The sequence below is a fragment of the Echinops telfairi genome, unplaced genomic scaffold (assembly GCF_000313985.2).
Source record: "Echinops telfairi isolate 266 unplaced genomic scaffold, ASM31398v2 ScPeMD7_443;HRSCAF=831, whole genome shotgun sequence".
Taxonomy (NCBI): Eukaryota; Metazoa; Chordata; class Mammalia; order Afrosoricida; family Tenrecidae; genus Echinops; species Echinops telfairi.
Genome location: NW_022104341.1, coordinates 687,583 through 699,643, shown reverse-complemented (window position 1 = coordinate 699,643; position 12,061 = coordinate 687,583). Strand labels below are relative to the sequence as shown.

Sequence of the window (12,061 nt, the reverse complement as noted above, 5' to 3'; positions counted from 1 at the left end):
TAAGAGTTGTATGAGCCCCTAATAAAACGATTCAAAAAATAAAAAAAAACAAGGTCAAAATGTAAGGACTTAATGTGAATGCAAAAGCCAGAAAATTCTTAGCAATGGGCTATCAAATATGGGATCAAAAGCATAAGCAGAAAAAGACAAATGTAAATGAACCCTTATAAAAGTTAAATAGTTTTTTTCATCAAAAGACTTTATTTTGTAAGTGTTAAGACAACTTACAGATTAGAAAAAATCTTTAGGAACCATACATAGATCTAACATCTAAAATTTGTAAAAAGTACTTTTACAATTTAAGAACAAGAAAAATATCGAAAGATATTCAAATGGTCAACAAGTCATGGAAAGATACTCAATATCATTAACCGTCATTGTTAGAACTGCCCCCTTATAGCTTTCAGGGCTACAATCATTATGGTAACAGAAACCCAGGTCTTTTTCCTTGCAACCACTTGACGGGTTTTCTTATCGATGATAACACCAGAGCTCTTTCAACTCACAGTGATCATATAAGTACATACTAGAACTGTCCCATAGGGTTTCCAATGCTTATGGAAGTGGGCTGTTGGGTTCCAGCCACCCATCAACCTTTCAATTAGCTGCTCAGCACTTAACCACCTCACCACCAGAGCTTCTTCAATAACCATTAAGGCGATGGGGTAGCAATCAATACCAGAAGGGTAGGGGGAAGGTGGGGGGAGAAAGGGGAACCAATTGCAAGCAAGATGGACACACCCCTACAAGCAGACAAACACAGAAACTGTGGGGGAAGGAAGAAAGCTGTCAGTGTAAGATATGAATATAATAATAATTTATAATTTATCAAGGGAAACAGGGGGGTGGAGAGGAGCTGATACCAAGGGCTCAATAGAAAGTAAATGTCTAAAAAATAATGATGCCAACAAATGTATAAATATGCTTGATACAATTGATGTATGAATTGCTGTAAGAGCTACAAGAGCCCTCAACAAAATGATCTTTTAATAAAAAATAAAACCAAAAACCATTATGAGATATCATCTCACCCTCTCTGGCATGATAATGAAAAAGAAGAACAGGGGTGTTGGAGAAGACTCAATACTATACTTTTCAGAGCTGCGCCACTTTCCTACTATCTCCAAGCCCTATTATCACCACCATGGAGTGGAAAGAACCGAACTTATCATTTAGTTTCTTATAGTTTTAAAAAACTGAGGCATATTGATTTTCGCACAAGTAGCTTCTTAATATTCTAATGTGTATCTATTTTAAAACTTCAAACTGCTGGTGCTACTTTAAGGGGGGGAAATTAAACACATTCTAACTTCCTAATTCACATGAAGCTTCAAATACCTCATTCAGACAAACATACAAACCTGTATGGGTGGAATATCTGGCAGTGATGGAAGGTTTTCTGGGTTGGTGACTGAGGGGATAAGCTCGATTGCAGTAACAGATGGGCTGGTGGGGCCTCGGTTTGCATTTGCCATAGTAGCTATAGTAGGGCTGGTTGGGTTGATTGTGGTGTTGTGCACTGATACAACAGGAAAGGGTCCAGCATGCCCTGGATTTGAGTGCTGTTAGGAAAGAGGACATTCCCATTACTTGATATGCCGGAATACCCTAATATGAACGATACCTTAAAAAAATACCAAAATCTTTTTTTCCTTTTTTTTAAATGAAGGCTATATCTGTGCATCAAAGGCAAAAAAGCAGGCCCTCTCAAACTTATACAGAAATGAATACATCAAAGTTAACATTTTCATCAGAATCTAGGGAAAACTGCCTTACCAATAAGTTTACAATTTGCTAACCAGTCTAGTGATATCTTATTTCAAAATAGAGATGTATAGAATACATGATGTATTTAAATAGCAGGCAAAAAGCCATTGTTCTATCTATATTCCTGTAAATCCTCTCCCCCATTTTTGTTCTGTTAAAATAAAAAGGGCTGAGTAATTAATATAGCATGGTATGTAAGAAAGAATATTAAACTTAGAGGGGAATAAATATGGCTCCAATTCTTGACCCTTACCATTGCCTGGCCTGGGGCACGTCACACCTCATGATTGGAGCTTGAAGATTATGAGGAGGGTCATTGAGATAATCAGACATTTCTTTGGAAAACAAATTACTATACATATTTGACTGGGTGCAACAGTTTTCACTACCCAGGAACAACCTACCCATCAAGAAAAGTCATTTAAAAGATCTGAAAATGCATATATACAGTGATTTCTATAGGAGCAGCCCAAAAGACTAAGGTATTCAGAGGTGGTGGATTAATCTGATTTTGTAGCTCTTGAACTCTTTCAAAAGAGGCAGGGAAAAAAGTGTTAAGAAAAAATATTCAGATTCTCAACTTTTGTTATGTACTTTTTCCAAAAGACAATTTGATTTGCCTAAAAATGTGCACATTCTATCACTTTTATGTGTAATTATCCTCCTCCCATGTGACCGGTAAAGAAGAGCACCTCTGCAGCCTTGCTCAGTGGCTCATCCCACTGAAGTCTCCTGGCCAGGGTGCAAATACTCCTGGGAGTAAGCAAGCAGAGGTGCTTTTGAAAAGAATGCTGGTGGGTGTTGAGAAAGTGTGGGGGCCAGCTTTTCTCAGTTTTTCACAAGAAAGCAACTGGCTCCAAAACCTTGAACTAATCTTCTGGCGGGTTCCCATTCCGGAAGCTTAACAAAAATTTAAAAAAGAAAGACCTGATTAGGTTTAACTGACCAAGAGACTTTGTAAATAGTTTTCATAGATGAAAAGACAATGAATTAAAAAATAACACAATAACTTTTAACCCCCATGTACATATTTCTGTGAACCAGTTTTCTGGACATCATGTGCAAAAACAAAACCAGTAAGTAAGCAAGACAAAAAAACAAACTTGTCATAAAAATTGGTACTAAACCCTAACACACTACAATAAGTTTCAGTGATACAAACAAATGAAGAGGGGAGAAACTCCGTTCTATCTAACTTATAAAGAGATGTATGTTCAAAAGAATTTTTAACGCTTATGACTTCTAGAATTCTTTAAAAATGTATATATGCTTACAGTGTTTACACAATTGTATAGGAATAATTTTAGTGATAATTCAGTCTAGCAGAAAACTTTAAAGCAGATAGTTTTACTGCCACTGTAAATTTAATAAAGAAATCATTTTAGGGAAAAAAGTATTTTGCTGTAGAAAATTACAAATTAATCTCTAAGTCTTCCAAGCATAAATATATTAGATTATGATAAAATTCTGTAGCAATGAAGAACTATAAACCGTAGAGAAAGGGTATAAACCTTTTTCTACTATCAATGAGTATGCTATGATATTTGTAATTCCAGAGGATTCATTTAAAAGAATGATCTAAGTGATTTTCTTTATATTCTCAATATTTACGTGTGCTAGAAATTATGGTCATGATTTAAACTTCTAATAGGAATCTTAAATATCAGCTTAAAATGTAAGGGAGTGCCTGCTTTGCAAAATTTGATAACTGGTTGATTCTAATACATGGCAATCCCTTATGTGTCTGCATAGAATTGATCTACACAGGGTTTTCAAGGGCTGGCTTTTCATAAGTAGATCAGGGCTTTCTTCTTAAGTGCCTCGAGATCAGTGGTTCTCAACTTGTGGGTCGTGACCCCTTTGGGGGTCGAACAACCCTTTCACAGGGGTCGTTTGATTCATAACGGTAGCAAAATGACAATGATGAAGTAGCAACAAAAATAATTTTATTGTTGGGATTCACCACCAAATGATGAACTGTCTGAAAGGGTCATGACATTAGGAGAGTTGAGAACCACTGCCCTGCATACACTCACACCTCCAACCTTTCAGGTAATAGTCAAGGGTGTTCACTGTCTATGTCACGTAGGGAGGGCTGCTCCCTCCAGCAGCGCTTGGGGTCAAAAAGCTGAAAGCCACTACTCTAGGACACCGGTTATCATGGAGTGTGGAGTGTGCGACCAGAAAGATGTAGTACAAGTTTCTATGTCCCTCCATATTCCTTTCCTGGAAAGTTCAATTCAGAGGGTAGGACTCACAACCTGCATTTCTGACAAACTCCCAGGCCCATCTCAAGGCCACCTGTGAACCCAGTGGTGTGTAAAACAAAAATCTGAGAAACACTGTTCTCAGAATTATAAATTTTAATTATTTCATAACTACATATCCTATGCATTATCAGTATCACTTTATAATCAGACTTCCTATACAAAGAGAACACACAAAAGTTAGAAAACACGTCTCTAAATACACTTACTGCTAAAATTAGGCCTATCAACATCTTTTAAAAAAATAATAAACAAGTAGAAAGAAGCAAAAGAATTACAAATAGCTCTTTACCTTCATACTCCTTTTTACGATTACAACTGAGAAGTCACATTGAAAGGTCACTTGCAGGGAACTAAAACTAATCTTGATTTCACCATTATCTCATGTGAATGCGGTGAATCACATCCTGGTGAACAGACACCAGAATGGAAAGTACAAATAACTGAAGAACCTATCAGATCTTAGTTGGAAATGGTGGTTAGATTAATTCAGACTGTAGCACAACTAGGTTAGACCAGATTACGGGGTTATTCACCGATAGTACAGGATGGGTTTAAAGGGATTCTAGAAACACTAGTGAAAGCACAATTTTGCATGGCAATGCATTTTCTTGGATTTATTAATCAGATTTTCAAAAGCATTATGACTTCTACTAATTAAGAAAAAGGGGTTTTGGTTTTTAGTTTTTAAAATGTTTATGATTCTTACAAATGTAACTCTAGGCATACTTGTCTTTGGAGGTGTGGCTGCAACATGGAATACTGAGGGCCACTGTGTCTGGGTATTCCTGGTATTCGGGCGGCATTCTGAGCCATTCGCATCTGATGGGCTTGGAAAGCTCCGCAGTTCATATTGCCTCTTTGCATCGTTTGTACACTGATCAACCTTGGAGGCTATAAAATGAAGAAATTACACTTGGTTAATAAAGCAATGTCATTTCCAGCCCAAGTCCCTAAGAGGTAATTGCTATAAAGTGCCTGTGTATTACTTCCAAATATTCCTATCCCTTCTCTCTGCATCTATGTGTGTCTAAAGCATGTTAACATGAATCTATCCCACCCTGAAGGAACCATTTGATTTGGATGGGGGAGAGGTCAGCAAAAGACACCAGTATGGAAAGTATAATTAACTAAAGAACATGCCAGATCTTAGGTAAAATCGCTGCTTCGTTGACCCAAGATACAACCCACATGTGGAAAAGAAAACAGATCTGGGCACGGGGTATAAAAACATGTGTCGTCGTCACCCCCCCACACACACACCCCCACCACCCCCTGGTCTCCCCTCTTCCCAGTACTAGTGAATGAGCTTTGTTTCCAATGAAAAGAACACCTCTCCCCCTCCATCGCCACACTCTTACCTTTTAGTTCTGAAACTCCACTAGTAACTTTGAAATTACAAGCTCATTTACATAGGATACAACATCAGTAATGTATGGATCCAATACTCACCTGCTGTTGTAACATCTGAGGGGTTGCTTGTCTAGCATGCTGTTGTGTTGTGGTGGTGGTTGTTGATACAGGCGCTGGTGGTTGCTGCATCCTTATCTGTTGCAACTGTTGATGTTTCTGTGCATATACTTGTTGTTGCATGTGTTGGAGTCGAAGCTGGGCTAAATTAATCTGTCCAGGGGTTTTACTAATGTGGTTTGTCCCTGGCGGAACTTGCCCAACTACAACATTAGGAGTATAACCAGGAGCTGGTTTACTTTCTATCACTAGATTACCTGCAAGATTTTAAAAAATAATAAGATAAATTTGCATCTAATTAGCTAAAATCATCTTTCCTATTTCCTCTGCCAATTGTCAGCAATCAAAAACTTCCAACAGTAGAGGAGGGATGAGAGCCAGGCTTAAAGATAATAATGTTCAGAGCCCTTCTAATAGATTATAAAAGCCAATAAATGACTTTTGATTAGTATTCATAATAAATTTACTAGCAAGACACTTTATTTACATATATGTACATAAAATTAAAGAGTTCAAAGAGATTTCGTAAGAGAGGCCCTTCTAGTTGATCTAAATCAACTCTCTCCTGGCAATTCAAGGATATTCAAGATTGCCAATACTCCACCTGCCTTCTAATTACCAAAAGGTACATGGAAGAGTACTTTAATGCTGCAAAATCATCTTCTGTACAAATACTGGAGACCTGAAATCAGTTATGTGCCTACCAACCAAAACCAAACCCACTGCCACCAAGTTGGTCCCAACTCACAGCGGCCCTATACAGGGTTTCTGAGGCTGTAAACCGTTACGAGAACAGACAGCGTCATCTTTCGCTCACTGAATGGCTGAGAGGTTTAAACTAGCAGTCCAATGTTTACCCAAAAGAGCCACTTTGATGTCCCTAAACAAACAAACAAAAAACCTCACTGCTTTCAAGGCAATGTGTTAATTTCCCTTGCTTTCCACAGAGCTCACTGTTCTAGGGATGGAAGGCAAATGTTAGCACACTTTTTCTAGAAAGGGCTAGATGGTTAATATTTTTAAGTACAGCAGGTAATAGCAACATCTGTCTCATATTTTATGTTATAACTCTACAGCTCTCAGGTCACAACAAAAAGTTTGGTGAGCCTTGTTCTAAAAATAGCCAACTTTTGATTTAAAACAAAAATTTATTTCCCTTTACCCAAAGATTAATTGGATGGTGTTATCCACCCTCTATTCTTACAACTTCTAATGTTGGGGATCTACCTTTCATCTAAGGCCCTTAAGTTGTTAAGTCCACATTGGAGTAAAAAAAAAAGCGGAGTTCACTTCTCCTTCGCATGCAAACAGCTACTCCTATCTTTCAAGCATTTCTCAGCATCAGTGGAAAATTTGACCCTATTAATATGCAGACTACTAAATACCCAAGAAATTCTTCAGGAGAATAAAGCACCATTTGCTAAGATTTCCAACAGAAGCTAGAAACGGTATACAGTTTTAAACTCTACACGTTAGCCTCAAGTGTCTTAAAGATGTAATGACATGGCAATGCAAGGCCATAGCTAGTTACCAAGGAAGAATACATTGTTGTCCACTTTGTTTACACGTTAAATTCAAAGTTAGATGCTGTTGATATAGAAAGTTTGCCTTAGATGCTTTCTTCTCTTAATTCAGTGTTCCAAGTGGCATTCATAAAACGAATATCTCTCACCTAAATTGACTACATTCTTTGCCCAGAAGGTGGGATCACAATGGAAACGTATTGCTCCATTAGCAGCAGGGACAGGGTCACATCGTGCTTTCAAAATATGACGCAACTGAAAAGTAATCTTGAAGGGGGGAAAAAAGTACATTAGTCTTAAATACTGATTGAGAAAACATATAAGATCAAAGCATAAGATCAGAGGTGTTAATGCTTAAAAGGCTATCTAAATTACCAGCCAACTGCACATGCCTGAATTTCTGCCATCTCTAGAATAAATTACATCAAGATGCCTACGTAGGGTCTTAAAAGGATACATTACTATGTGAAGCCATTATATGAAATTCTTAAAAATGGCGGCAGATGGCTGGTAGCGGGCAGACAGACTATAAAATAGGGGACAAGCAAACTTTTGGGAGTGGTGGAAATTTTTTGTGTCTTGATGAGGGGATTGGGGGGGGGGGGGGGGTGAGATTACATTAGCCAAAATTTAAACTCTGTACTTTAAAAAAGTACATAGTTTATTGAATGTAAAAAAATGCCTTAATGCAGTCAACTGGGGTGCGGGGTGGGGGGTTGGGGGTGAGGAGGGGCACCGCAAGGAACGCATGACACTAAAACGCACGTTTGCTAAGTCAACCACAACCTACAGTACAGAGAAGAACTGATGCCCCAGTGGGTTTCTAAGGCTGTAAATCTTTACGAAAGCAGAAAGCCTCATCTTCCCCCCGCAGCGTAGCTGGTGGGTTTAAACTACTGACTGTAATTAGCAGTCCAACACTTAACCCACAGTGCTGTCAGGGGCCCACATGAATGCATTACTTTGACATGTTGAGCCCTCTCTCACTGCTGGAGAGATTTAAAAGGTGGTGGTGACTAGAAACCGCTCTGGGAGGCGACTTTCCCTCTCACCAGTCGCTTGCTGTACAGGAGCGCGGTGCTGCTTCCACTTGCAATCGCCCAGTTGGTGAAGTTCATAACGTGCTTCACCTGCCGGGAAAGGCCTGTGATGTCATTCTGCTGCTGTATTAACTTCATCTGTCTTTCTTTCGTAACATTCTGAAACAAAACAAGGGCTTCGTTAGAGAATTCTTTAAGAAACAAACTCAAAATTTTTATCACACATGTACACAATACCTATATCTCGCTTATAATTGGGTAAATTGACACGCTTCTGATTACTTAGTCCATGTGCATACAAAAATCTGTTTAAAAGTGAGTGTAAGACTTTGTTTTCAAAAAAAAAAAAAAGACTTTGTTTTCTATGCAAAGTAGACTATTCTACAGATAGAAATTAATGTAAGTTGGTGTCTTTTATCTGAGGTGATAAAATATACTAATCCAATGTACAAAGTCTACTGATAATAAGCTGGTCTTTAGAAATGACTGATTTGAACCTCACCATGAAGCTTTTCAGGCTAAACAAAACTTTGTGTTACCACTGCCACCTACTGATAGGGAATGAGGCTGAAATTAAATGTGGTCTCTGAAATAGCATATACTCTTGATTATAAGCTGATGCAAACAGACGAGTCACCTAATTTAACCACAAAAACCGCATTTAAAATGTGTGGGAAAACTCGGCTTACATGAGTATATAAGGTACTTGGGACAAAATGAAAAGATAAATTCCATAGCTTGGAGAGTCAAAGGAGGGAACCTTCAGACATGATGGCTGTTCATAAAGGAAAAAGAGTGGGGGAGGGCTAACGGGAAAAGCACACTGGAGGGAAATTCTGAAAAAGAAAAGAAACTGCTTTCTGGGGGTGACGCCCACAAAAGGCATGCCAAAGAATCCACTGACATCGTGTTTTAAAGCCAACTTTCATGAAATAACTTGATTTACTGAACAATTTTTTTCACTACAAAAACCAGCTGTGTGTTTATAATGTAAATCAATGGATGAAAGAAATCTGGCTTACAATTACACTAGAAATCAACCCGTTTGTAATGTGTAAGAAGATCTCTATTTTATAAAATGTGGGAAAATATTTCACTAGAAAAACACTACTTTTTAAGAATTATTATACTACAAAAGATTTATCATTAGGTATTTATAAATATTTTAGCCTTAAGGAATAAGTCTTTCAAATCAAAAGCTCTAGAAATTCAGGTTTTAAAAACGCTATTTTGGATTAACCACATTATGTGATAAAGTTTCTATATCATAGTTACTGCTCAGTACTTCCATCACATTGGTCTTGGGTTCGAGGGCGGGGAGCAGTTAAAAGTGAAATGCAACTGACTGACTGCATATACAACAGACCACCACCACCACGACCTTCCCTGGAACTTCAGACCCTGTGTATGAGGCTACCCCGTACATACTCATGTATGAGCCGAGTCTTTTCCAGCACATTTTTAATGCAGTTTTTATGGTAAAATTAGGTGCCTCTGCTGATACTCGGATCGGCTTATACTCAAGTACATACAGTACTCTAATCTCAATTGGGCTTCAAAAGAAAGATGTATTCCAAAAGTAATATTGTGCTTCTTTCATTTGTCCATAACAATGTGTGTAATGGTTCTAATATGCACTATAAAAAATGAGGTGGAAAATCTATGATGGAAAATTTGAGGTTAATGGTAATGGAAGTTATATAATTAAATTCTCACATAAATTATTCCTACTCAATGTTGCATATAACATTAAGCCCACAGCATCCGAGCCAAGTACCAAGATTTCACATCGGAATTTTTTTTTCTCCCCCCCAAAAATTCAACCACTCAGAAAATTCACATTTAAAATTTGCTAAGGATCAGGTAAGGTAACTGTGGACCATGGAGACCAGTCCTTAACTATAATTCATTTGAATTTTATGAATTGACTGAATTCTCAGCTAGAATTTAGCATTTCAAAATATGCAATACAAAGAATAGTTCATTCATTTCAAAGTGAGCAATAGTGTAAGCCAGGGGTGTCAAACTGGCAGTCTGCAGGCCACATGCGCTACCCGAGGTAATTTTTTGCGGCCCGCTATGCTCTGAAATAAAATTAAAATAGAAAAATTTGTTATGAAGAAAACAGCGCTTAGGGGAGATCGAGGCAATACTGTACACACAATTCCCTCGATAACCCTTTAACTACTGAAGGCCCAGTGCATTTCCTGGGGGCCTGTGGACATGTGTAAACGTGCTGGCTCAGTTCCGGCGAAGTTTGGAAGCAATATATCTGCCACTCTCAGTGTCACGTAATATAAAAAGAACCCAATAGCGAAAAGGTTAAAAAGAGCACTCTGGGTTGTGCTGTTATGAATCATACCTAGCGGCAGCCCTAGTTAACATTTTTAGAGGGAAGCTATTACAATTGTGCATCACGTTTGTCAGCTGTCCAACATTCTGTGTTTTTTAATTAGTTATTTTGTTGTGTTTTCCAGCCACAATATAAGAGGTAAGTGAAAACTAGTCGGAGAAAAACACTGGCAAGTTTCGAGTAAAAAAAAAATTTTTTTTAGTTTTATAAATACATTAAACAAATGTTTAAATAAAAACAATTATATAGTGCTTTAATTATCCTATCCATATTCCTGAATCCTCACTTCAAAATATAAATTTAACGAAATTTGTAAATGTGATGTGGGCCGCATGAATCTTGCCTATTGCATCAAATGGCCTGCGTTTTAACTGAGTTTGACACCGCTGGTTTAAGCAACTCATGGAGCATCTTAAAATTCAAGTGAAACACAAATGACTCAAGCAGAAGCCCAGTGTTCTTTCACGTGGGAAAGTTACATCACATGTTTATAGTCATGCGCTCATCCCCAAGAAGACATCCATACCTCATATACCTTACAAAGCTAAAACCAGTGCCATAAACCTAGCTACAAAATAACTAAGTAAGGAGGGGGAGTATTTTCTAATAGAAATTTGAAATGCTTTTTAAAAGATTATTTATTCGCATATCCCACCCAAACCCATCTAACAGAATTTTCAACAAACATTTAAAAAACAGCTGAAGACCAAGAGAAGCAAGTTTTGCTTTTGTTTTTTGTTTGGGGCTTTGAACCATACCTCTAGCTGCTGTAAGAGAGATTTTCCTTTCTTATTAATTTCATTGATAAGGGTGAAAATGGCCACTTTAATTTCCTGTTCTACTCGTTTGTTAGTCTCATTTACTTCTTTTATCCTGAATAAGAGAAATGCATCATTAGATTATCAATTTATTCTGTGTTTCTGAATCAATTATTATAAAGTCATCCAAGTGGGTACTTAACCAAGTAATTAAAAATAAAGCATTGTCAAAATGTACATTTTATGTTTTGGCAGACCTGACCACTCAATTTGGTTGACACAACTTATTTATATAGACCAGGAATTAATTCAGTATTTGATCATTGTATATTAAACTCAAAAAGGCCACTTAATTAAAGTCTGAATGGCAATGTCTTTAATCTAATGACACGAATATGAAATACAAATATTTGACATTAACAATTAGTTGAGTTTAATCCCACACATTGGTTTTGTTTAATGTTGATTTTTTCTGAGAACAATGTTGCAACCAACAATTAGTATCTTTGAAAGGATAGGAATTACATATCTAAGCACTTTCAATTACACTGTAACCACTTCAAATACGGGTTCTGATGTGCCTCCTTCCTAACATCTCCACATGCTTTCCTATTGTCTAAAGTTAAGGGCGCAAAACATTTTCAATCTATTTTAAAGAAAATAATGTCTAAAGAAAGAGCTAAGAGCACCCACTATAACTATAGAAGTTTCCCATGTAAATATGACATGGCTGATATCATGCTATTTACAAAGCAGAATAGGGGAAATTCCACCAATAAAAATATATAAAATGTGCTGAAGACAAAGCGGGTGAATAAGTAAATGTGGTGAAGAAAGCCGATGGGGCCCGGCTATCAAAAGATATAGCGTCTGGGGTCTTAAA

General features: G+C 37.4%; 1 protein-coding gene across 1 annotated transcript in view; it reads right to left on the bottom strand.

The window, feature by feature from the left end:
• Positions 1-12,061, bottom strand: part of TRIM33 (tripartite motif containing 33) — a 133,253-nt gene that overhangs the window by 21,323 nt on the left and 99,869 nt on the right. Inside the window, exons 9-14 of the mRNA XM_004699512.2 lie at positions 11,179-11,293; positions 8,080-8,226; positions 7,177-7,294; positions 5,487-5,761; positions 4,764-4,928; positions 1,362-1,562 (exon numbers count right to left, since the gene is read on the bottom strand). Of these exons, the coding sequence (XP_004699569.1) occupies positions 1,362-1,562; positions 4,764-4,928; positions 5,487-5,761; positions 7,177-7,294; positions 8,080-8,226; positions 11,179-11,293 (1,021 nt within the window). The remainder of the gene's footprint in view (positions 1-1,361; positions 1,563-4,763; positions 4,929-5,486; positions 5,762-7,176; positions 7,295-8,079; positions 8,227-11,178; positions 11,294-12,061) is intronic.